We start from the raw sequence: 26,266 nt of genomic DNA, 5'->3' as shown, positions 1-26,266 counted from the left end.
TGCCGTCTCTGGGTCGCACAGAGTCGGACACGACTGAAGCGACTTAGCAGCAGCAGCAGCTCCCGCATTGCGGGCGGATTCTTTATCAGCTGAGCCACAAGGAAAGCCCACCTAGGCTCCAAACATTTAAAGTTCTTCCAGGAACTTCCTGGTGGCCCAGTATTAAACTCCGCACTTCCACAGCAGGGAGCACAGGTTTGATCCCTGCTCTAGGAAGTAAGATCCAACATGCTCCACAGGTACAGCCAAAAAAAAAAAAAAAAGAGTTCTTTCAGCATTCTTTTGAGGGCTCACTGGTGGAAAGGGGGAGGGCGTGAGAAACGTGTGAAGAGTGGAAAACTGATGGGCCGTGAAACCATAAAGACTAGGAAAGTGGCTGAGACCTTCAATTATGAAAGCCAAAGCTGTTAAGCCAGGATGAAACCCAACACCATCACCTAATAAAGACAGTAACACTTTTTGTGATTACAGAGTTTATTAAGGGTTTTTCAATTTTACAAAGGAAGATGGGGTTAGTGGTTTAGCTTATTCGAAGGTTGGTGGGTCACCACTGTCTAACCGTGACTCAGTCTTTGGACCTGTGCACCTCCTCCAGTACTCCCACCTTCACTGACATGTCCTGCCAGGCATGCGGAACAATACATGCTAAATACACTTCATCAGGTAGGAACCAAACTCAAACCACGACAGTTAAAGGGGTAAGAAGGTAGCAAATTATATGCGCCAAAGTAATTTCCTTGAATTCATCGCAACTGCAAATGTTTACAAACAAGCAGTCATCAGTTGGAATATTATGCAGAAGATGGACAGTCACGTTGTTACCTAATCTGTGAAACAGTTGACAGTAACGTGGTTAAACTGTTTTGCTTCAGAATTCTTAATATCCCTCCCAATGTTCCATGATTTTCCTCGAGATAATCAGTGGCTCACTTATACGTAATACAAAATAAAAATAAAAAATTCTCTGAAACCTAGGAATTTGCAGTCTACAAAAGCTAACATCTGATAACTCTAAAATTTCCTTATGTTTCTATATTTACTATCATGGACCACAGGAATAATAATGAAAATTTGAGTTAGGAGAGCTATAAGCAAAACTCCATCAGTGTTTTAAAATAAAAAGACATTTTATTCATTTACGGTGACTTGGTCTAATCCTCCAGGAATGGAATAATAAATATTCAATTAGCTGATCTCTGCATTTCTCCATGAAAACCTTTATGAGTCAGGAGACTCAACAGAAGACTCTTGGCCTCAAGTAGAATCATCAGTTTCCTGGCAAGGCTCCTCTCCAGCCGGTGCAGCAGCTACTGCTTGAGGACAGTCTATAACCCCAGGCATACCTTGCACAGTACACAAAATGGTTAGTGGGTGTTACAGGCCATCTGCATCTAGTTTTCTTTTTACTGAGATGGACAGAAAGAACTCAGAAAGGGGTAGGATTCTGGGCAAGTCATTAGAGGAATTTTTGTTCCCTAGAGAACTCAAGGATCATGAATCAATATATTTCCGCAACCAAAGTCTTGCACTGAAGAAAATCCAAGAATTGAGTTCTAATAACAAGTTAATGTTACAAATGATTAAATGCCTCCAGGTGTATGTTATCTGAAATTACAACCAGTGAGTTCTCAGAAAGTATGTGAACATGGTTAATGTTGCAATTAAGTGAATGTTCTGACAATAAGCTGCTACTTAGTGGTATGATGTTCTGAAGACAAGAACAGGAAGGCCTGCAAAGGCTTTGGGACCAACTGTGCTTTGAGGTCATTTATGTCCAAACACTGAAGTATACCACAGTGTCTACTGAGTAGATACGAAGTAGAAATCCAAATACTTCAGGATGTAGCAAACTTCATCCATTACAAACAGCAAAAACCTCATGAATCTTTCAAAGGGTTAGGTCAGTATCATCTAATAGAAACAATAATTCTGCTCAGGTTTATCATCATTTTAGAGATTAGGTTGAAATTTATCTGTACTCTTTATGAAAATGGCTCACAAAAGAACCCAACAGAACCAACCTTATCTGTGGCAAAGTCTGGCTTCTAAGGGACAGCAAGCTGGGTCTGCTGCTTCCTTATGAGTAACCAACAAACCCGTATTCCTGTGTGGACAGAGCACTCAGATACTCTACAAAGACAGCATCATGGCAGGTTTAGGGCTATCTGCTCAGGCAGGTCTCACTCCTTCCTTCCTTCTTCTTTTGTTTAGTGTTACCTAAATCTACATCTTAAAATTATTCATAATTTGAATTTATGTTTAATTTTACGTGGCACATTCTTTCCATCTTGATAGTGACAAATTCTTGAGGTCTTATGGTACCTTTATTCTTTAATTACAGTGAATAAGTTAAAAACATTTCAATGTTAATAAAAATACTGTCAATATGAGATCTAGCTTTTAAATAAAACTCAAGATGCTGGACTGAAGGTGGCTCTGGCAGAGCCCACCATGTTTCAAACTGCTTAGATCCCAGACCTATGCAGCTAGATTGTGTGGGTATCATTTCAAAAACCCTCATGTCCTGGCCATGGGTTAGCCCTCTGTGAATAAGATTTTTAACCACTAACTGGAAACAATTCTATATTTAACAGGTTAATATTAAGCAATCTGAATTTACTATATTTCCCAGAATCTGATCTAGTCCTAAGAGATACCCATACGAGATTTACAGAGTGCTTTTTTACTTCAATGTTAACACAATTATCAATTAATTCTCCTGGTGGAAAGATTAAGGCTTGTGTCAACAGGCAGTATTTCTTCTGCTGGACCTTAAAGTCTCCTATTACTAGTTTCACTGGGATAGATTTTATCCATCCCAGTGATAGATAAGGTCCCAAGAAGGGAATTACATTTCCCTGAATAACATACTACATTCTCAAGACTGACTCTAGAACAACTGGCTTCATGAGACAGAGGTTACAAATACAGTTAATAACAACAAGAAAATTAAGTGATTTGTTTTACATTGATTTGAAGAAAAAATTCATCATGAGATACATGTTTAACTTTTAAATATAGAATGATTGTATAAATTAGACTTCAGCTGAAAGGACAATTTAGCAAGTCAGATAAAGCTCCTAGAAACATACTGAAAATAAAACCAGATATACCATAAGAAACATTCTATGGAGCTTCCATTTATCCTTTAGTCACTGTTTCAATGATTATATTTTCTGATTAATAAATCAGAACACATGGTTTGTCAAAGGACTTTCCTGGGCATAAGAGGCAATGAGTGATGCTTTTATTTTTCTAAGGCCAGACACAGTAACCTCCAAGCATTTTAATGGCTTCTGCCAGAGTGCCAGAATATAGGAAATCTGGATTGTTCTAGAAAATGTAGTTACCATGGTCACCAAAGTTACAGTAACCATAACTGATAGCTCTCCACGCCCTTATTCTTCTAAGAAGGAACTGTGACTAATTTTCTCCTTTCTTTAGCATCTTTCTCAGGAGAGGGAGATCAAAACCACTGATCTGGAGATCTCTTTAGTTGCCAAAAGTTGTATGTAGAGATGACTTGGCTGCCTCCCTCTTCCCGAGAAGCTGAGGCAAAGGGAGCTATAGTGCTACTAGAGGGACAATTTAGGGAACCCTCCAATGGAAGCTTAGTTCCGAATTGCACAGGGCAGAGACCCTGCAGGAGCCTGTGCTCAAGAAATCTTTGGGTTGGAAAGATGCTACTGTGAACACTTAAGACAGGAGCAATACACCAATAAAGGAGGGCAAGCAGGCAGGAAGGGTGTCAGTGTGTCAGGCACGAACTCACAGGTTTCCTGATTAGTTTCCTTTCCCCCCGTCTCTCCTCTTCACTCCTGCTTTCTAGCCGGGACCCTAGCAGCTGTGTTAGGACACAAGCAAGAAAGCTTGGAAGGGTTCTACCCTGCTTAAAAAAAACACTTCTGCTTAAAAACACTTGTATATCCAGTGATTAGCAATTAAGATGTGAAAATAATTAACTACTTAGTAGTTAAATTTTACTAATTATCAAAAGTCCTGGCCTCCTGGGATCAGCAGCAATACAGATGGAAGTCGCACTGCATTTCTTAAAGCTTTTTCTGAATGCTTAATAGTCTCTTTCAGTGTTAATTGCACTTGTAAAACACATCTGGTTTTTTCCTTTAATTTGCAAAATCTGTTTTCTTTTTTCATTTATAAAAAGAGGAAAGGGTCAATTTACTACTTGCTCTACAGCTTTTCTGAATTTGATCAAGATTCCACGCAGTTTGTGTGACAGGTGTAAGAACAGCTACTTTCAGGGGCAGACTGCACTTATCATCAAGCCATGTCAGAGCTTGGAGTGCAGTGACTTTAGGTGCTTGTAGGATTCATGGACCTGCAGGAAAGGGAGAGAGAAAACATTACTGATAAGGAGCTTACAATTTAAAATAGCATTTTTTTTTTTTTTTTTGCTGCACTGGCTCTTTATTGTGACTCAGAGGCTCTTTGTTGTGGTGCAGGGGCTTCTCGAGTTGTGGCACGAGGGCTCTCTAGCTGCCCCATGGCATGTGGGATCCCAGCCAGAGATCAAACCCACGTTTCCTGCATTGGAAGGTGGATTCTTAACCACTGGCCCACCAGGGAAGTCCCAAAATAACGTACTTTTAATCAAAAAATTATCTGAACCTTATTTGGATCCTGATTCAAAAAAATCAAAGGGGGATGGGGGGAGAACTGAGCTAACTGGGGAAAAAATCTGGACACTGACTGGCTAGTTCATGATATGAAAGAATTATTGTTAATTTGTTTAGCTGTGAGAATGGTACTGCAGTTATGCTTTTTTAAAAAAGGAATCCTTATCTTTCAGAGATACATACTGAAATATTTATGAATAAAATTACCTGATACCTTGGATTTGCTTCAAAATAATTCTCAGTTGGGAGGTTCAGGTGAGACGCAACTGGCCATGAGCAGACAGTGGTTGGAACGTGACCAAGGGTACAGGGAGCCGCACCGCAGTGCTGTGTGTGTGTGCACGCGTGAAATGTTTCAACTGTCGTTAGTTAAGGAAACTAGAGGCCCACGTGCTATAGGAAAGGTCTTGTTCCCTTCAGAATCTGCTGCTCCAATAAAGGGACTGTCTGAAGCGGTCATGAGAGCTCTCAAAGCTTCCACAGGTGGTCATTCTCTGAGGGCTTTCCTGCCTTAGTATTTAAATGAATAACTTCAAAAGGTGAAAGACACTTTTCTTTTTTTACCTCTGTTTTGTTCAGTGGGGATTTCTTGGCCCATTCAAACATGTTTTCGTACACATTTCCATCATAGCGGCCAAGCACAGAGCCCAGCGTCACATCCTGAAAATCAAATGCATCCACCAGAGCAACCGCCTCAGGGCGAATCGCAGTCAGCAGCTCCTTTATGCGCTCATTCACCTGGGTGATCTGAGACTCTGTCATGATGCTCCCCTGAAGGGAAGAAATGAGCAAGCAAGCACAGACGTTATAAGGTACGTATACAGAGAGATGTTTATGAATATCTAGACACACACACAGGCACAACTACAAAATAAACCAAAATTATTTTCCGTAAAAAATTAAGAAGTAAATAAATAAAGGGACTTAAACTTAGAAAATCCTGACCTGAAGAAAATCCCCTGCATTCTGACTGATTCCATACAAAGAATACAAGAGACACAAATGCCTTAGGACAGCTTGGATGGACTTCTCTTGAATCTGGAGGACTTTTTCCGTAAAAAGCTTAACTGCCACATAGTGGCAATGTGCCTAGATATAAGGAAAACACCAGAATGTAAGAATCTCTGAAAAAAATTCAACAGTGATAAGGTTTCTGTACTAAGAAAATGAGGGGGTGGTGAAGGACCGGCGGCGGGGTGGGGAGAACCATCACTGACCTCACTTGCCCGAACAAGGTCAATGGACGTTAGGTTCCACGCTACCTCCTTGCTTTTTCTGCGAATCACTTCAGTCTGAAGGTTTTTAGCAGCAATTTCTACTAATCTGTTTTTTAAAAAAAAAAAAAACCTGGAAAACTGGAGCCCAAGAAGGTGACAGTGAATACTCGTGCCTCCCACCTAGGCCCTGGGCCTGAGGCCCCTGCAGCTGCCGGTCCCAGCTCTTGTGGGTGCGCTCACCTGGCCGCTCGAAGCTTGTACGCCTCTGTCAGGCTGTCGGGGCTGTTGATATCCACCGCGGTTGGCCAGACGGCCACCTGCTGTGGCTGGATGCGCTGGCTGGGCAGGTCATTCAAGTAGGACACCATGCCACACACCAACTTGCCTGAGTGCACCTGGTCGTAACTTTTCATCAGGAACCTAGAAGTCACCAGGGCACACGCTTTCAGTAACTATGCTTCCCGTGAAACAGAAATAAAGTGAACTCTTGTAATGCCTTTAAACTCTGTGACAGGGGTTTCATACTAGTCTGAGCACAAGATAAACATCCTGGGTCAGGATGGAAGGCAAAATGACATCTTTCAGGAACAAACATAATGCGAAGAGAAAACACGGGAACGGGTATCAGTGGAAAGGACATGGACATTCCTGAGAACATAGGATAGAAATCATGAATTAGATTCTAACCTGGCTGTCTGCAGCATCATGACAGTGTTTTCCCCCTCGAAGGTGCAGGTTGGGGTAAAATTGACATAAATATTTGGAAGTCCACTGCAGTGAGAGTAGCCATGTCCGCCACAAGCCATCCGACAGGCTTCAATACCTGCGTTTGCTGTCCAGGACGTGAAAGCCTTCAGCCCGGCGGTGAGCGCGTGAAGCTGAAGGGGGAAGCACAGGCCATCAGGACGTCTGCGGTGCTGACAGCCTGTGTTCCAAATAGACACACTGAACCTCACTTAACAGAAAGGGTCACTTGCAGAATCACTTGCCAGGGACTTGCCTGGCATCCAGTGCTTAGGGCTCTGTGCTGTCATTGCCAGGGGCCTGGTTTGATCCCTGATTAGGGAACTAAGATCCTGCAAGCAGACTGGTGTGGCCAAAAAAAACCCAACAAACAAAAACCAAACAAAATCACTTGCCATGTATGTAAACTGAAAAACATCCTCATCTAACTAGCCTAAACTAGTAACATTACCACATTCCCTTCTGAACTGTTCTACGTGGCAAAAAAAGGCACCACTTAGGTTCCTTCGCTCAATAAAGGACCAACATAGTACAGTAATTCTGAAATTTAAAAACATGGATAAATCCATAAAAATATGGATTTTTTCAAGGTATCCCAATGTTTAATTTTCTCTGCACACGATCCCACAGGGAAGTATGAACAAGAAGGGTTCCCACAAGGGACAGAGACCAGACACAGACCTCAGGCAGCTCACTCAGGTCCCCATGGCCAATGTCTTCATTAATCCGATGATAGGTCTCTTTCATGTATGCGCCTACAAACTGGAAGGCATAGGCAGTGGCCAGGAGGGGAAAAAGTTTATATTGCTGGGTTTGATAATCCAAAATCTGTGGTTCTGGTTCACTAAAGTATATGAGAAAAGGAAAAACAAACAAAAATAAATAAATGCCTATACAGAGCTCACTATGTGCCAGATTCTGGACTAAGCACTTTGATAGATTAATTTATCTAATCCTCACAAAGATCCTGTGAGGTAATTTTTATTAGCTCTGTTTTACAGATGGGGAAAATGAAGTTAAGAACCTACCCAGGGTCACAGAGCTAGTAAGTGGCAGATTCTTGATTTAAATCTAGGGTATTTGGCTACAGAAGACCACACTCTGAACCACCCTGTTGAACACGTGAACAGGATTTTCTAGTTGACATTTGTATTTTTCTTAATCTTTCCAGTCTTTCTAGTTTGACTATGAAAACAGTATCTCATGGCAACATACAGAACCAAACTTCGTTAACTTCACAGGAGGAAGGCAATGTTAAATGGTGTAGCTGGTAGAATAAACTATATCCTGACCACTAATATGAGAAGACCCAGTGTACTAAGTTTAATACTGAAAGTTTAAGAAGGTCCACTGAGCATGCAAAACGAGTCTGCTCTTACCAATTTCTTTATTTCTTCTTTAAGAGTAAAACATTTATCAGAGTCATGCCCAATTAGTAGGCGGAAATAAGAACAAACTATGCCCAGGAACACAACAGGGAATCGAGTTTAATGTCACTTTCATTAAACAATTTGTAGTTACGAGCAGCAATTAGAACCTTCACACCACACCTTCAGTGTTTTGAACACTTCACTTATAAAGCTCTAGTAATATTACCATTTCTCTTAGAAAGTTAAAAGTAATAATTAGGTGCTTATTCTCATCTTTCCACTTAAGGAAGTTTAGATTCTAAGTAGCAGACCCAGTACACTGCCATTCTAGATAATTTTATAACAAATGCACTTTCTCCACATCACATTTGGGAATTTTGATATCTGGATGGGGTTCACGCCAGACCTTTAATACTGAGCTCATCTCAGACTTTACCCTTACCCTGGCTTGATTTCAGACTGATGCCTCACAGCACTGTATCGGATGGCAATGGTGCATGCCTTAGACAGACACCGAGCGGATTCTCCCACGAGGAAGGACCTGATGAACACCATGGTCCCGTAGGTCAGCTTGTTACTCAAGGGTTTTACGTATGTGCCATCAGGCTTCACCTGGAAAAAGAACATGAGATGGATGCTTCCTTCTGTTAAATCCAAGTGGCAGTTTATTCTCAAAGTGTGGTCCCCAGAAAGGCAGCATCAGCACTACCTGATGCTCAGTCCCCACCCTGACCTCCTAAATCAGAAACTCTGGGGGGCTAAATAATCTAGTTTTAGCCAGCCTTCCAGGCGACTCTAATGTATGCTAAAGTGTGAGCCCCACTGGTTTAGCAAACCAAGGCATGCTCTTCACACCTGTCAACTGATCTGATTTCATGGTCACAATAAAAGCATCATCAGAAGTAAAAAATCTGTTATTACCTTCTAAACGAACAGACCATCCCAACCCTATGATTATCAATGGCCACTGAAACCCCCATGTCTGACATGTCTGCTCCTATTTTCCATCTCACTGTACCTGGGCATGTTTCATCAGCATGTTTTCTCTGGGGATACGATAGTTGTCCATCTTCAAGTAGCCATTATCCATCTCATCATAGCCAAATTTGGGGCCAATGTCTCCTACTGTAATACCTACCACAGACGAAAGGAAAGTTACAAGGGGTTTATGTTCTGGAATTCCTGGCTCCCCTCTTCTTCTTTAGTTACATATTATACTTTTTGCAGAAGATAGTGACTGGTTTAATTTTTGATCTCAACATTAGATAATCCTAACCTGGCAGAGGTTTATGGGTCCCAAGTTCACGAATAGGTACAATGAAGGCATGTAATCCATAGCATTTCCCCTGAGTGATGAGCTGGGCAAGTACAATAGCATGGTTTGAAGTTTTTCCAACTACAACATAAAAGAGAACGAGAGAGGAAAAGTGAGCAAATGTTCTCACATTTTCAAAAGCCAGAAACAAAACAGAGAAAAGCATATGTTAAACATAAGATTAAGATTCCATCAAGAGCAAAATTCATTAAATTTTGGCAAAGTAAGCCTTCATTTTAAAAATACACACACATATATATGTGTGTGTATTTTTACTGGAATATAATTGACATATAATATTATCTAAATTTAGGGTAGACAACATGTTAATTTGATAGCATTTTAAAGAAGATAGTTTTACTTGTTCTACTTATTTTTCATTCATTTACATAAAGACATTTTTAGGATAATCGTAGAACATTAAATTACTTCCTTTTTCTCCCTTAAGGCAGGGCTTTCCAAGACAGTAGCTACTAGCCACATGTGGTTATTTACATTTAAATTAATTATAATGAAATAAAATAGAAGATTCAGTCCCTCTGTCAGCTAGTTACATTTCCAGTGTTCAGGTGGCCAGTGGCTACCACGCTGAATGGCAAAGATAAGAGAATATTCCACCACTGCAGATTACCCCTTTGTACTATAGGATATGCTGCTTTAAGAGATTTTTGGTTAGTGCATCCAGAAATATTTCCCTTTTATTGCATGCTAGTTTTTTTCCTTGTTAAAATGTAATACCACATATTAAAATATATAATGTGGATAACAAAATCCTTCATTTGAAATATATGTATCCTAAAACAATAACTCAGAATAGAAGACAATATTAAATAAATTTCACATCAAAGCTATTATAACAAAAATTTAAAAACTAAAATACTTTTCTTTTAAAAAAAATACTCATTTCTCTTTCTGTTTGATTATTTATTTGGCTGTGCCAAGTCTTAGTTACAGCATACGAGATCTTTAGTTGAAGCATGTGGGATCTATTTCCCTGACCAGGGATTGCACCCAGGCCCTCTGCACTGGGAGGATATAGTCTTAGCCACTGAACCACTAGGGAAGTCCCTCAAATACTTTTCAATACATAAATGACTAACCAAACTGGGAATACTAAATTACTTTAATGATGATTGTGGAAATTATGCTAACACATGGGAATGCTTAGATAAAAAGCTATGAAAAGCAGCAAAATTGACAGCTGTCCTCTGCACTTTACAAGCGTTTAAATGTCTATAACAGGTAACACAAGAGAATGTGAAAAGCTCAGCATAGTTTAAGCCCTAAGAGTTCTTTCTATATTTCAAAATTATATTCTCACAGACGCTCTATATTCTAAACACAATGTTATAATGTCTTCAAGACATCCAGTTACTATTTTAAAAATTCACTTACGTCCACCAGGCCACCACTTGATGGAGGTCACAGTAGGACTGTTGAGAATGAACTCCTGGGTTTCAGGGTCATAAGTGGCTGTGGTTTCCAAGCCTCGAAGATGGGTTCCTAAGGAAATGAATTATACCTACTTCAGATAGAATATGGGAAAAAACAGGTACAGGGTAAAATCTGTCCAGTTCCTTTAAAGCGCTAGCATCTCAGAGAGTAACAACATCTAACAATAAAACATCTGTAGATGAGCTACAAACGGTTGATAACCAAGATCCTGAATTTCCCATGCTTAAATCAGATAGTTCGTATTAAGCTGAAAATATAAACATCAAGCATGTTCCATTTCTGTATTTGATTTACTGCACAGCAGTGGATAGGGAACATTTATTTACATCAACCAAAAGAAAATGTAAAGACAGATAAGAATCACAGTTGCCTGAGATCACAGGCTATGACTTTAACAGGGAAGTTAACTGCCCTTTTAAAAGCATCTCTAAGTTGTCAGTGTGCCAATTTCAACTCATTCGTATTGTGTCTACCACACCAATTCAACATTCTGGAATTCTGTATTATAACAAAGAATGAGATAACACGTGACAGGAAGAGATTGCAGCTACAGTTCTTGTAAACTGAGAATTTATTTCAGAATGAATGCTAGAAAGGAAAACAAGCTTTAAAACTTTAAAAGTTATAACCATTTTGAGGAAAAGAAGACCTGGAATGGTGACTTTTTAAAAATTTCTAAAAGTCCAACAATAAGGTCCAAGTTCACCCTGTAGGCTTCCAACACTAGGCTTTCACTTAATCCTGACTGGTTTACCACTTTCATGTTTATTGGAGATGGACAGGGATTTGTGTTTTAAACTCTAATGAAAAAGTGAAAGTCGCTCAGTCGGGTCCGACTCTGCGACCCCATGGACTATACAGTCCATGGAATTCTCCAGGCCAGAATACTGAAGTGGGTAGCCTTGCCCTTCTCTAGGAGGGATCAAACCCAGGTTTCCCACATTGCAGGCAAATTCTTTACCAGCTGAGCCACAACAGAAGCCCAAGAATACTGAAGTGGGTAGCCGATCCCTTCTCCAGTGGATCTTCCCAACCCAGGAATCGAACTGGGGTCTCCTGTATTACAGGCAGATTCTTTACCAACTGAGCTATCAGGCAAGCCCTTGAATTCTAATACTAACGTGCCAAAATTCTTTGAAAAAAGTTACAGAAAAATGTTCTATGTGACCCTCTCCCTATCCTGAAGTCAATGATGAGAACTTTTTACCACATTGCTTTGATAATCCCAGATTTCATTCACCACTTAAAATTAATTGTAAAACATTCAGAAACTTCCAAGTTGAATAACAGAAATGGCCAGTTTATGGGTGATCAACCTTCCCCTGGATGGGAATCAAGGAATCAGACAGTGAGACTCCTTTCACCAAAGAAGAAACTTTTATAGAACAGGTAATGACAGAGCGTTTTCAAATGCACAACTGAACCAAATAGTATTCCACTTAGTGTCTTAGGAACATCCTGTAAAATACTATTTAGCATCAAAGCTGAAAGTCAAATTTAATTTAAGCAATCAAATTAAGATGAAACTCTTACAGGAATAAGGAACAAAGGGCAAATATACACTAGACCAGCTGTTCTGAAACCTCCGAGTGGGCAAACAGAAGCCAGAAGTAGATGCATTGATACCATTCAAACACAAATACCAACACAGAACAAGTGCCACCAGCTTGAGCCCCATCCAGTTCGCAGAGAAAGGCAGGTGGGGGATGCAAAGAAAAAAAGAAAGGTCGTATATACAGAATGTGAAATCAATCACCTGGAAGTACAACCTATCTTATTTTTACTAAACTTTGGCCAAAGCCCCCTTTAGAAGTCTATTGAATTTAGTGAATCAACACAAATAATGTCAAGGTAAAAAATGCTGCCTATTTTGGTTATATAGGCCACTCACTTCCCTTTAGCACACATGCTACTAACATGTATTTCTTCTGGAATCTGTTTAAGTTCATTAAGGTATCAGTATCAAAGGGAATCATAGTAATGAAGAGAAAGAGATGGGTTCAGAGTCTCTATACAAATTCTGTACAAAAGCAATGAACCTGAAAAACCACTTAGTAAGTAAGACCTAACTCTTTAATTCTTGATTTGCTAAAGGGGATCCATGAATAAGTAATCAGTATATCTCTGATAACATAAGCTTTAATTTCCGCTGACCAAGGCATTGTCTATGCCAAGACTTACACATGTGAAAACCTGGAGTGCTGCAGAAAGACTGCATTTAAACAGATCTCACACAGCACGTGGAGACACCACTGCTGGCACGTGATGGACGCCCCACGTGCACTAGGCTTGCAGAGCCCCACCCAACCCAGAAGGTAGACTGAATGCACCATACCATGACCCATCTCTGTTTGGGCATAAGTGCCAGTGATCTCCAAGTTCCAGGCAGGCATGAAGAAGCGCTCCTGCTGTTCCTCGGTTGCCTGGTGCAGCAAGGTGGGCAGGAACATGCCCAAGTGAAGATCCAGAGGCCCAGGCTGCCCTCGATGCACAAAGCTTCAAAGAAATACCAAGGATGGGCATTTGAGAGTCATCAGGTGTGAGATCAGCAATTTGAACAAACAGCAAGGGAAGGAGAAAAAAAATACCTTCTGTTAAGTATGAATTAGTTGAGTAGACTTCATCATGGATGGGAGCACTGCCCCTTTCTGTATTACATTATAATTCTTGTTTACTTCCATTTTTCTTAAATTGGTGAGAAGTATTTTCTAATGTGACTCACTTCTAAAATAACTTGGCAGGGATTGGGAACTGATTCCAAAGCCTGTGCAGCCAAGACCATGTGACCAAGGCAAAGGATTACAGCCTTGCAATTAAGGTAAATAAAAATTCTGAAGAGGCTTGATGGAATGGAGAATTGAAGTTGTACAATGACATATATTCTAATGAAAAGTTGAGATGGGAAAACACAGAAGTTCTCTTGGAAAAAATTTTTCCAGGATCTAATAATCATGTTTCTGGGTTGGAAAACTTTTCTATTTGTCTATAAAACAGCCACCATTAATCCACATTCTTCACATAATTTTGGTCATTTCATTTGGATTAAAATATCCAGCCACATGCTATTGAAACAATTTAATACAAAAACTGACGGTGCTCTTCACTCCAGTAATTAATTTCAGAAATAAAAAGACATGCAATTTTTAGTGAAGATCATGATATTCACAAATAACAGATTCATGCATAACAAGTGCTCCATTACAATCAAACAAAATAAGAAAAAACATGTTAACTGTCATTTAAAATCCAATTTCTAAAGTCATTCTTTCCACTTAAAATTTGCAAGTCCCCTAGACTTTTATGTGAATTTATTTCTAATAGGAAATAGTGCTATACAGCTTTGTAATGTTGCATGCTGCTGCTGCTGCTAAGTCGCTTCAGTCGTGTCCAACTCTGTGAGACCCCATAGACGGCAACTCACCAGGCTCCCCCGTCCCTGGGATTTTCCAGGCAAGAGTACTGGAGTGGGTTGCCATTTCTGGCATTTTTATCTAAATTCCAGCTCTAAATTAATCAATTCTATATTGCTCTTACTATGTTCTTTATCTTAGAAATGAGCCTGAGCAGTTTCGAAACTTCTCCATTTGTTCCACTTGAGGAAGGAAATAATCGGGGAGGGTGCTCTAGGTGAGGGCTGATCTGTGATGCCTTTCCACAAGGGTTGGCGTAAGCTGAGCTTTCAGCAACCATCACATGAAAATCAAATAATGCACGAATAACTTCCTCATTTTACAAAGAAATTAAAGCTGAGATGAATTAAGTGTTTTCAGGTCAGAAAGATAATGGCAGGACTTCCCTGGTGGTCCAGTGGTTAGGACTCCAAGCTTCCAATGAGGGTAAGGGGACAGGTTCATTCCTAGTTGGGAAATTAAAGACCCCACAGGCCTCAAAGCACAACCAAAAGGAAAAGATCATGGCAAAACAAGGACAAAAATCTCGTAGCCTAATCATGTCTTCTAGTGCAATCTGAGCTGAGGATGACGGTGGGGACATTAGAAAGACCTGCCAAATCAGTTAAGATTTGGAAGCGTCAAACTGGAAATCCTATAAGATATTACCACTGGTGGCAACTGAGTGAAAAGGTCCATGGGATGTCTCTGGGCTATTTTTGCAACTTCCTATGAATCTGTAGTCATTTCAAAATAAAAAGTGTTTGTTTTTTTTTTTTATAAATAGTGAAAATACTTGGAAAAACAACATTCCTGGGAAGAGAGAGTACCTTTCACTTACAAACAGAAATGTCAACTGTCCTGTTTTTAAAGGAATGGTGTGCAGGAAGAAAAATTAAAGTGTGCCTAGGAGAAGGCGATGGCAACCCACTCCAGCACTCTTGCCTGGTGAATCCCATGGACAGAGGAGCCTGGCGGGCTGCAGTCCATGGGGTCGCTAGGAGTCGGACATGACTGAGCGACTTCACTTTCATGCATTAGAGAAGGAAATGGCAACCCACTCCAGTATTCTTGCCTGGAGGATCCCAGGGATGGGGTCGCACAGAGTCGGACACGACTGAAGCGACTTAGTAGCAGCAGCAGGAGCTGTAAGAAGAGAACTCTGAACTACGGTCAAACGTTGTGGCCTGAAGCTAACCACTCTCAGTGCTGAGAGCCTACTTTTCCATGGCTAGAAACCAGAGCAATTCCTGGTGAAGGAGAGGTCACTCTGAGGTGCCCTTCAGACTCATCATGGGCGGGTGTGTATCAGAGAATAATGCCAACACCAAGGGTTACCGCAGAGCACACTGAGAAGCGCAAGGGGAAGACTATTATCATCACAAACTGTTCTGAAGCTGAAAGCTGTTTCCAGGAGTAAAATGTCTCTTGTAACTAGGGTAAGGATTATTCAGAAGCAGAGGAAATGTAGAAACGTTACAAGGACAAAGTTACCTGGATAGTTTTTTATTTAAATCAAGTACTGATATTTGCATGATAAAGATCATAAATTATTTTAAATTAATTTACTTTATAATTGCAAAGCACCAACATTTTACTTGGTAAGGAGCTGCAGTCAATTCTTTCAAAAGCGTTAACACCAAAAGGCTTTCCCCGTATCTCCTACATGATACAGGGCTGGGAAGGCTGGCCAGTAGTGAGGATGAATGATTAGATTAACAACATGTTGAGAAAGGAAGAAATCAAAATAGCAGTTCAGTGGACAGCATGATTATAATCCTAGGAAATCAACAACAAAACACCAGCAATCATAAATTCATTTAGAAAAGCTATAGGCTTTAAAAAATCATTCATTCTTATCCATTAGAACCATTCAAATAGAAATCCCATTAAAGAGAAAGGTGATTTATAACAGCAACAAAATATTTTTAAATTTTAAATAAGTTAGCTCAGAATATTAAAGATTTAATTATGAAAACACATAAATACCTACTAGGATGAATGAAAGATCCAAGTAACAGAAAAGAAATCGCTAATTCCTAGCTCAGAGTACGAAGGAAAATTAATAGTTCCCAAGAAAATACTGGGATTTAATGTAACACAGGTTTTAAATTCCTATAGAATATGTTTTAGAACTTGATAAATTGAGAGCAGAATTTATCAAAAAGAATAAGTATGCAAGAACACTAAATACAAATATCTTGAAACATAGGCTATAACAATAGTAGGCTTATCCTATCAGATTTTTAAATATCTTTAAAACAACAATGAGCCAAAGCTTATGATGTTAGAGAAAACAGAAAGAAACAAATTAATGTAATATATTTAAGGTTCCATAAAGAAATTGAAACTATTACAAAACTCTAAGATAAACTAGAAAGAACATAATAAAGTGAAAGAGCTATTAGTTAACAAACATAAATACTGTATGTGAGACTGATCACTCTGTATCATACACAAGTAAAAACATTAAACACGAATGCAACGAACAAAAACGGGAATAAAACAGAAGCTAATTACCCAAGATATGAGAAGAAAACTTATACCTAGTCCGAGACAGATGCACTGAGGCCAAAATATTTAATGAAACAGAGCCAAAAGAAACAATATAATTTTCTAAGATCAACATGCAGATTCTATTTATCCAACACTCAAAGGAGAAAATGCCAGTTCATACATATGAAATGCAGAGTAATATCCAAGCTCATCAGCATTGGTAAATGAAAACTTTAATTCTTAAATAGATACAAAAGTAGCAAAAAACCCAAAGCGACCATGTTGATGGGACAAAGGAGACACGAGTACACTAAATACATCAAAACCTATTCCATGTCTTATGCAACAAAACCTATAAAGTACTCATTCTCTTCAAATGTAGTCATTCATCTCTGAGAAAGATATTCCAAAGGCATAACACAAAGAACACAGCTTTTGTAGACATTTATACTGTTATTACTAACAGTGGGGAAATTAGAATATCCAGGGAGCAAGTCTCATGGGAAGGCCAACAGGGAAGAGAATGGAAAAAAAAGGGAAAAAAGAGGATGGGAGGCTACTGGAGAGACAGAGCAGTGAGATCCAGGGAGAGGAAGAGTAGCGACTTACAAGATCAAGTGCATGACCTATTTTTCAAGCTTCAAAGGAAGAGTATTTTCACAGTTTAGTATTAGAGACGGGAATCTGCAAAGATACTGCAGCATCTTCAAGGATGATTAGCATGTACTACAGAAGCTCTATTTTCCTGAATAATTATAATAACAGAAAAGGCAAGAAGAATCCCTATGAAGTGGCCAGAACTTGAAATGATCAAATAACTGTGACGACCAAGACACTATCTGCTTTGTGACCTGGAGAGACATATGGTCAGGAGATAACTAACCCTAGACCATGTCCCAGACAGTCTAACAAAGCAGCCCCGGGGAGACAATGCAACCTCCTAGGTCCAGGATTCTGCCTTTGATTAGGGCTCGCAGATCCACAGACCCAGTATGTGTTGGGCTTGTGTGCCCGTACAGACAGAAGTGTCTTTAAAGGAGCGAAGAGGAACACTGGTGAGCTAGACTTTCTGCAGATGGTTGAATTTTAAGATTCTTGAGGATCCTGGAATAAGACTGAGCACTTTTAATTTCTTCACTTCTCAGAGGCTTCCTAGAAGCGAAAGAATCCCAAACTGGAAGTTACAGCTAATTCTGTAAGAACATGAGATAATCACTGTTGACCAATGTTCCAAAGTCTCAGAATTTAAGTAGTCAAATCATCCTGTACAAGTTGCTCTATTTCCAATCCCGCTGATGCTGAAGTACTTTTTATATATTCTCTCTAAGATTATACTCTTACAGGATATTAATTAGCCAACAGACTGGCTTTTTAGGAAAAGAACAGCACTCAGCAAAGCACAACTAATATGAACTGACAAAGTTCCAGCAAGAAACAAGACCTAATTTTAAAACTCTGTTCTCTAATAAACCATAGAGATCAAGACAAAGTTGGTTTCAAACACCAGAAAACATTTGGAAACTAGAAGGAAGAAGAGAAAGAAAACTAACAAATACAATCTTGCCCAGAGCAACACAGGACCTTAATCCAACCCTCGGCGCTCCTCAAACCAATGAAGTTTAAGTCTTCAATTCTTCCTCTCTTCTTTCAAATATACACAGGAAATATACTTCATAAATAGAGGCAGAAGGATAAGACAGACCAACAAGAGATAAACAGATCAGACTCATTTAGTTTCACAATAGTTTACATCTAATGTCTCCGGTGAACAGTATGCCTCTTAAAGTCAAATAGATTCAGTGATGAATTCGAAAACAAACAAACAAAAAAGGATTCTGTACCACAAAGCTATTTCAAGATTACAAAACACCCACACACACTCCAAGAGAAGAACACTGTAGGAATGTGATCTTTCTTCCCTTAGGATATCTTCTCCCAGGTCTGTCATCTCAGTGCTAACCATCCTGGGGTGCCTGGTAGGGTGTTCATAAAACTGTCCCATGACCAGGATCTGCAGTGCCCATAGGCATTATGAGAAAGGACATTTACTTAAACCAATTCACAAGCCAAAAAGCACCAAATCAAACACAAAAGAGGAATGTCCCTGATATCTGCATCCATTCTTCCTCCCTTTTCTTTGCTTTCTTTTATTTACATGAGGGAAACATTTTGATAATTAGGAATGACATTGGGCAGCTCAAACTCAAGACCCTTAAGCCCATCTGTGGCCTTGTCTATGAAAACAAACTTGTTTCACAAGACCAAACAAAAACTTTTTTAAAGGTTTTCAGAACAATTTAACCAAGAATTCAAAGTCCATGGGCAGGTACAGAAAAACAGAAAGAAACGAAATGAAGACCATCATGGACTTTTTCCCAAACCCCCTAGCAGCCTTCACCACTTTAACCCTCTGTCTCATTAAAAATCCACATTTTTAACTTCATTAAAGCAAAGCATCTTTCACATGTTGCTGAGGCGTGAAGCCTCTTAAGAATTTCCAACTAGGTCTTTTAAATCGGACACCCACACAATGGAGCAATTTGCCATATTTTCAACCCCACCTTTCCAAACTGCTCGATACCCATTTTAATTGGGTGTACACAGCAATGGTAAAAAATAACAGCGATACATCTTTCAGGCCAGAATCTTGGACCAGTTTATGGGGAAATAAACTATGAGGAAACAGTTTGAATTTTAAGATTTATCAATTTAATAATAAAATTCCAAACGTGTAGCAGGAAGGAAAAAAAAGTCAAATGCCCAGAGTCATTTGTTAACTGAAGACCTGACTGGGCTACCCACTGACCCTCAAATGTGGACTAACCGTGGCCCATTTCCGTCTGGGCGTAGGTGCCAATTATCTCGAGTCCTTTGGATGAATGCAGCCATTTCTCTTGCTGAGCAGTGGTGCCCTGATTCAGCAAGGTAGGAATAAACATGGAGTAATTGAGGCCCACAGGTTCCACAAAATTGACCATATGTAGTCTACAGGAGAGAAAAGAAAAGGTTCTCAGCCTTATTCTAGAAACTGCATTCTACCACCATTCTCGCCAGACACGTTTGGCCCTGAGGATGAAGGTCAGAGAAATTTAAACCCCTTTCTTATGAAATTGAGACTCAAACTTCTCATATTCTATCTAAAAAGCCAACGGCAGAATCTAGTGGTTTCTCTTCTCCCCCTAGTCATTTCAGGGCCAGGATTCTGAATTTCACACTTAATCCAGGAAGCAAATTCTACCCATGTTTCAGCCTCAGACCTGTTTTGTTTATTATTTTGTTGGTGTTATTTGTTGGTTTGATTTCTTGGAACTTGTGTGTTTTTGCTTTATTTTTTAACATTTTGCTGTTAACAAAATGTCCTAAAGAAGAATAATTTAAACTATTTTTCCCTAGTAATGAAAGCAAATGTCCAGGATAGTATGTATACATTCTGGGGCCAAAGCACAAATCTATAAACATCTTCAGAGGTTACAGATGGGTAAAGCAGGTAATGTGAATATGTTAAAAATCACAAAGGGTCTCTGAAAATTAGTCCAGATTAAGGGAATTCTAATTTTAATGAAATTCAGTCTTTAAAGATTTTCCCCTAAAAGAATCTGTGAAGTAGTCAATACAAGTTATATACACTAGTCAGCCTCAGCCATGCCAAGCTAGAGATTTTATAGGGGTCTATTCTGTCAGCTGTATCTATATAAACAGTTTAAGGTACAAAGTATCATCTAACTGACCCTCATGATGTTTCAAGGGATGGACAGAAAGCAGTGTAACCACCCTGTCCAGGCTTGTAGAACAAGCAGAGCATAAATTCAAGAGAAAGAGGGGTTAGGCTGCCAACTTACTTTTGGGGAGGCCCTAAAACCATACCACCACCTTTTAGGGGTGCTGAGGACAGATTCAAAACATTCAAGGAGTGCCTGGACTAGCCAACATCAAAAATGCTTTTTAACCCTGAGGTTCTCTGATTTTCACACAAATACTAAATGTTAATTTAGACTGCAAGGAGAGAAAGAGGGCAAAGGAGATGGAGGAACAGAAGAGGCGAGTGAGTTTCTAGGTAACTCTCACAGAAGCTGTTCTAGAAAGAGAAGACGTTTTGCAAAAAACATACCATCTCACTAAGGTGGGATAATGTGGAGGTAAACGTAAAAACCGGCCTCTCAAAGGCAAGAGCACCACAGCACTCCCTAACAGCCATGCTTTATTGACTTCCCTGGTGGCTCAGACGGTAAAGCGTCTGCCCGCAATATGGAAGACCCAGGTTCAATCCCTGGGTCAGGAAGATCCTCTGGAGAAGGAAATCGCAACCCACTCCAGTACTCTTGCCTGGAAAATCCCATGGACGGAGGAGCGTGGTAGGCTACAGTCCATGGGGTTGCAGAGTCGGACACGACTGAGTGACCTCACTTTCATTGAAGGAGGAACTGAACCTGCAAGACTTTCTGAGTAATAAAAGCAGTAATTTAGTTGCTAAAAACAGTAGCAATACAAGACACAGCCATTCCCTTATGGGAAATGAGGAGGCTCTGGGTTGGTAAAGTGCTGATGTTGACACAAAATACTTAATTCTAGAAACTGAGAGGGAAAAAATATGTGATACAAAATAAAGACTATCAAATACTTATGTTTTTGAGATTTTTTTTGAGGCCTCTTGAAATTAACTAAAGAACAATATCTGAGCACTTGTTGTCAGTTTTGTTTAATTTTCCCTGAAGACGCTTTTCAAGGAACTAGCTTTAAAAACCTAAGAAGGATTTAAAAAAAAAAAAAAAATCACGACTGGTTTGCATTAGAATTTTGTTACTTTAAAAATACTTTAGTTTTTGCATAGCAAACAGTATAGTTAAAAGACAAAATTTCAGAAAAGGAGATCAGGAAAGGAGTTTGTATATTCCCCATACAGCAAAGTCTTACTTTCTCAAGGAATGGAGAGAAGAATTCTTCTACTGCTTGAATTGAAAAAACTCAAAGTACTTTACTAATATTTTAGTCAGTTTCAAAATATTCTCATGTTTCATTTTGTGATAGGAAAATTGGATATAAAAGAGACCAGTAAATGTCCCAAATCCCTAGGAAGAGAAATATTACTATATTTCATTAATCATAGCATCCCTCTCCCCAAAGCCAATTTTAGCGTTTAAGACATCCAATGAATCTGACAATTAATGGTACGTCACAGTTAAGTTTGTTAGTGATACATAAAACACAGGTGCGAGTAACAATCGATGGTGTTCAGTAATTGCCAAGACTAAAGTAACAATCGATGGTGTTCAGTAATTGCCAAGACTAATGAAACATTCTCTAACAAACATTGATCTTCCTGTCATATCCCAGAAATACTGAAAGGATGTCAAAGGGCCTGCCACAGGTTGTATTTTGTCTTTTTCCCAAACAGTGAGGTCTGAGTCATAAAATACATTACAGAAAAAAAAACCAAAAACCAAAAAAACTGGCTGGTGTCGCCTGATTTTTAACTCACATAAAGGACTGTGTTCTATGTCACTGTGACTTCACTGGAGTCTATTTACACATTATGCACCACCACAGATTATGAAATCTAACTAACTCTGAAACACACGGAAGCAGCCATTTAAAAGTAAAACAGAACAAACCTCTTGTTTTAAGGAAAAATCAAATTTTACTAATTTTACAAGTTCACAAACTCAATTCAGGTAAATCAGAAACAGAATTTTCTAGGAGTTACTCCACCTCCATATCCTCACAGCCACAAGTTACAAACTTTAAAAAATAAAAAAAGAGCATCTGGAAGTTAGTTAAGTACTCTGACTGGACTACCAAATTAACTGTATTTTTATAACTAAAATGGAAAGAAGTTCTGAGTGTGATCTGGAGTAAATTTCCTCTTGACAAGAACAACCAGGTCAAACTGGAAAACAGATACCAAATATATCAGTTGGCAGCTGTATAAGGGAGGAATGCCTATTGCAACATAAAGACAGAGCCTGCAACATACTTCATTGTTTCATTTTTCTTGACTCTTAAATATGTACCATCCAAATCATTTACTCTCTATTGATGAAAATATTGGCGTTCTTAAAAAATGTAGAGACCTAAAACAGGAAATGCCCAATAATAAATGAGAAGAAAGGCTGCAAATCAAAGGAATCTTTTACTAACATTACATAATTATAGTGTATATTTACATAAAGGAAAAAAAAAAGTGTGTCTTATTTCTAACTAAAAACACAACAAAGATGGTCTGAAAAAAGAACATACTCTTTCAGCAGTAGGACCAAGGCATATTTTTATGACGTCTCATATGCACAGGAGGGCCATTTAAATACCCTCGCCAGATTCAACAAAGCTGGGGGTTCTCAGAATATTTCATATCCATTCTGAGGCTTGACTAAAGTTCTTCCTCATCCACTCATATTTTCCATTATTTTAAACTCAAGAGCTACATTAGTATATGAAAATACAATCTGTTACTGCTCCAAAATATTTAATGTTTGGTCTTTGCAACGGAAAACATCCTTCCAAATTCAGCTTCTAAATTTAGCAGGCCTCCTTTTTAGAAGAAGCAAAGTCATTCTGCATTTAAATCGCTCAAAACTGAGAGGTCTGGACCGCATGTGTATGATTCTTGAGAAAGAAAATTACAGCATCTCCACACAAGCTTTCTACAAACGTCAGCCCTTTAAAAGGCTTAAATATCAAAGTAAACATCATTGTCCACACATAGGACTTTAAAATGACATGAAAAGATGTGAATTTGAGTCTTCAAACGCCAAACACTATGAAAAAGGATACCACAGATGGCGAATTCAAGGTTCAGGCTTAGGCCCTTGCTCTTAAGCTTAAGGTATACCTACTTTTTAAACCACATGATTTCATCAGGATCTGCGATGCCAAACTTCCTCATCTTCTCCACCATGGTGGCACTCTTCTTAACAGCCACCTCGTAACGCTGGCTACGGCTGAGGAAATTCAAGTTCTCATGCTGGAAGTCTGGGTCTTTCAGAATGAGGTTCTCTGGTAGGGAGTTAAAGGGTACCAAGAGGAAGACAAGAAATTCACGGCTCCGTTAAAGCTCTCTGGGATCACACCAGGTTTCAGACTCACGGGCACAGGTCCTCTCTCGCGATGGGCGATTCCCCCCGCCACAGCCTCCCCTAGAAGTGCGGGGGTCCTGCGACTCCCTGAAAGCTGGGCCAAAGGTTGTGGCCTAGGCCCTACAGCGCCCCCACACCCCCGACTCCTCCCGGAGGGAACCGCCAGCTCTGCTCGGGAAAGGCGGGGAGGAGGCCTGGCCAGCTGCCCTCACCGATCTCTCGGCGGCGCCGAGTGTTCTCGGGGCTGCCGTCCAGGACATTCGTGAGCAGCTCCGGGTTGAAGCTGGCGCCAGCCCGCTCTTTCTGCAGGTCTTGATTCATGGTGACGGCCGGCTGAGGCAGCGCGGGGCCGAGGCGACGGCTGAGGCAGCGTAGGTGGCAGCGGCGACAGCAGGAGTCCGCAGCTCCTGCGCGGGGCCGGCACTAAGAGCCACCCCAGTACACGGCGAGTCGCCGCCCCCCGGCCGCCTCGGCCCGCCCCTTCTCCTTCACCGCGGCCCCGAGGCGCGTGACCGACCGCGGACAGGGCGAGAGGCGGCGGCTGTGCCGCTGTGGGCGCCGCCGGGGCGGGCGAGTCCCCTGTTCTCGGCCAGTGGCGCCTCAGAGCAGCCCCCTGACAAGCGGACCCCGGAAGAAGGTCAAGGAGGTGCCCAGGTGGTGGTGGTGGTGCGGGGGGAAACCGAGACGCTATCAGCAACCCGCCCCTCCCTGGTCAGGCGGTCCCACCCGGCGGAAAGAGGCCGCCTGCGGCCGCCCGCGCGCCCACACAGCTTTGCCGGGGGGTTGGGAAGGGGCGGGACTACGCGGCTGAGGAGGACTGCGCCTGCGCCTCTGGACCCGCCCGGGCCGCCGCTTCCGGGTAGGCGCGCCGAGTCCTCCCGGGGCGTGAGAGGGGGAGGGGGTCTACCAGGGCTGCCGCGGGTGAGCCGGGCCTCCTTGAGTTGGCTCGGGGATGTCGTAGAGTTTTCCCAAAACCCTCCAAGAGTGGAGGCAAAAGGACAGGGACAAAAGGTCGCGCTGAGGAGAGGCTCCAGCCATCACTTGTTAAGATAATAGCATCTCTGCTGCCAGAGGCGAAGGCTGGCGGGGAAGCCGAGTGTGAGATAGCTAGCGCTCCCCCGACCCCGCGTTTATTATGGGTGTGGGTGTGGGCTTCAGTTCAGTAGCTCAGTCGTGTCCGACTCCTTGCGACCCCATGGACCGCAGCACGCCAGGCTTCCCTGTCCATCACCAACTCCCAGAGCTTGCTCGGACTCATGTCTATCCAGTCGGTGATTCCATCCAACCATCTCATTCTCTGCCCTCCCCTTCTCCCGCCTTCAATCTTTCCAATCTTTCCAATCAGCATCAGGGTCCTTTCCGGTGAGTTGACTCTTCGCATCAGGTGGCCAAAGTATTGAAGCTTCACCTTCAGCATCAGTCCTTCCAATGAATATTCAGAGTTGGTTTCCTTTAGGATTGACTGGTTTGATCTTGCAGTGCAAGGGACTCTCAAGAGTCTTCTCCAACACCACAGTTCAAAAGCATCAATCCTTCTGCTCTCAACTTTCCTTATAGTCCAACTCTCACATCCATACATGACCACTGGAAAAACCATAGCCTTGACTAGACGAACCTTTGTTGACAAAGTGATCTCTGCTATTTAATATGCTCTCTAGGTTGGTCATGGGCTTCCCTGGTGGTGCAGAGGTTAAAGCGTCTGCCTGCAATGTGGGAGACCTGGGTTCGATCCCTGGGTCAGGAAGATCCCCTGGAGAAGGAAATGGCAACCCACTCCAGTATTCTTGCCTGGAGAATCCCCTGGATGGAGGGGCTTGGTGGGCTACAGTCCACGGGCCGCAAAGAGTTGGACACGACTGAGTGACTTCACTTTCACTTTCATGGAATTTAGAAAGATAGTAACGATGACCCTGTATGGGAGACAGCAAAAGAGACACAGATGTAAAGAACAGACTTTTGGACTCTGTGGGAGAAGGCGAGAGTACGATGGTTTGAGAGAATAGCTTTGAAACATGTCTATTATCATATGTGAACTAGATCGCCAGTCCAGGTTCGATGCATGAAACAGGGTGCTCAGGGCTGGTGCACTGGGATTACCCTGAGGGATGGGATGGGAAGGGAGGTGGAAGGGGGGTTCAGGATGGGGAACACATATACACCCATGGCTGATTCATGTCAATGTATGGCAAAAACCACCACAATATTGTAATCAGCCTCCAATTAAAAAAAAAGAAATAAGAGCTGGCTCTCTTGTGCAACAGAAACTAACATTTCATTATAAAGCCAATATATTCCAATAAAAATAAAAATAAAATTATTAAAAACAAAGCTGGCTCTCTAATATCACCAACATAATCTGTTGACTAAACAAATCTGAGTTGATTGCTTACTCAGTGAGTGTGACTGCTGCTTGGCAAAGCCTGGGCAGTGCCTCAAAGAGACAGTAAGGCCACAGTTTATTGAGAATTGAAAGTTTGGTTTAAGATGAGTCTCTTAGTTCAGGGTTTTGATTAAGACTTGATACAAACCACTGCACAACAGTCAAAATTAGTGGAAAGGGCAAGGCAGGGGAA

The 26,266-nt window shown here is 41.0% G+C and overlaps 2 protein-coding genes across 7 annotated transcripts in view; one reads left to right on the top strand and one right to left on the bottom strand.

The window, feature by feature from the left end:
* Positions 1-464: 464 nt before the first annotated feature.
* On the bottom strand, positions 465-24,458 carry ACOX1 (acyl-CoA oxidase 1). Of its 2 annotated transcripts, none has more exons than XM_052657302.1 (14): positions 23,906-24,458; positions 23,454-23,613; positions 19,448-19,608; positions 10,679-10,786; positions 9,245-9,364; positions 8,987-9,102; positions 8,411-8,580; positions 7,280-7,442; positions 6,542-6,732; positions 6,095-6,274; positions 5,855-5,960; positions 5,583-5,726; positions 5,202-5,408; positions 465-4,339 (listed from the first exon to the last, which is right to left on the bottom strand). In XM_052657302.1, exons 1-14 carry the CDS (start codon positions 24,012-24,014, stop codon positions 4,292-4,294), a joined length of 1,983 nt encoding a protein of 660 aa, XP_052513262.1. In that variant the 5' UTR covers positions 24,015-24,458; the 3' UTR covers positions 465-4,291. The 2 variants fall into 2 exon arrangements, with proteins under 2 accessions (XP_052513262.1, XP_052513261.1); XM_052657301.1 differs by lacking the exon at positions 19,448-19,608 and adding an exon at positions 13,074-13,234.
* Positions 24,176-26,266, top strand: part of TEN1 (TEN1 subunit of CST complex) — a 22,479-nt gene continuing 20,388 nt past the window's right edge. The window contains exon 1 of one of the 5 annotated variants that reach the window (XM_052657303.1): positions 24,176-24,330. The gene's annotated coding sequence lies outside the window, so the exon portion shown is untranslated. Of the gene's footprint in view, positions 24,351-24,407; positions 24,553-26,266 lie in introns of those variants that run through there. The other 4 variants (XM_052657304.1, XM_052657305.1, XM_052657307.1 and 1 more) reach the window with 4 other exon arrangements.

The sequence above is a fragment of the Budorcas taxicolor genome, chromosome 19, assembly GCF_023091745.1.
Source record: "Budorcas taxicolor isolate Tak-1 chromosome 19, Takin1.1, whole genome shotgun sequence".
NCBI lineage: Eukaryota > Metazoa > Chordata > Mammalia > Artiodactyla > Bovidae > Budorcas > Budorcas taxicolor.
Note: the sequence above shows the minus strand (reverse complement) of the source record. Positions and strands in the feature narration are given on the sequence as shown.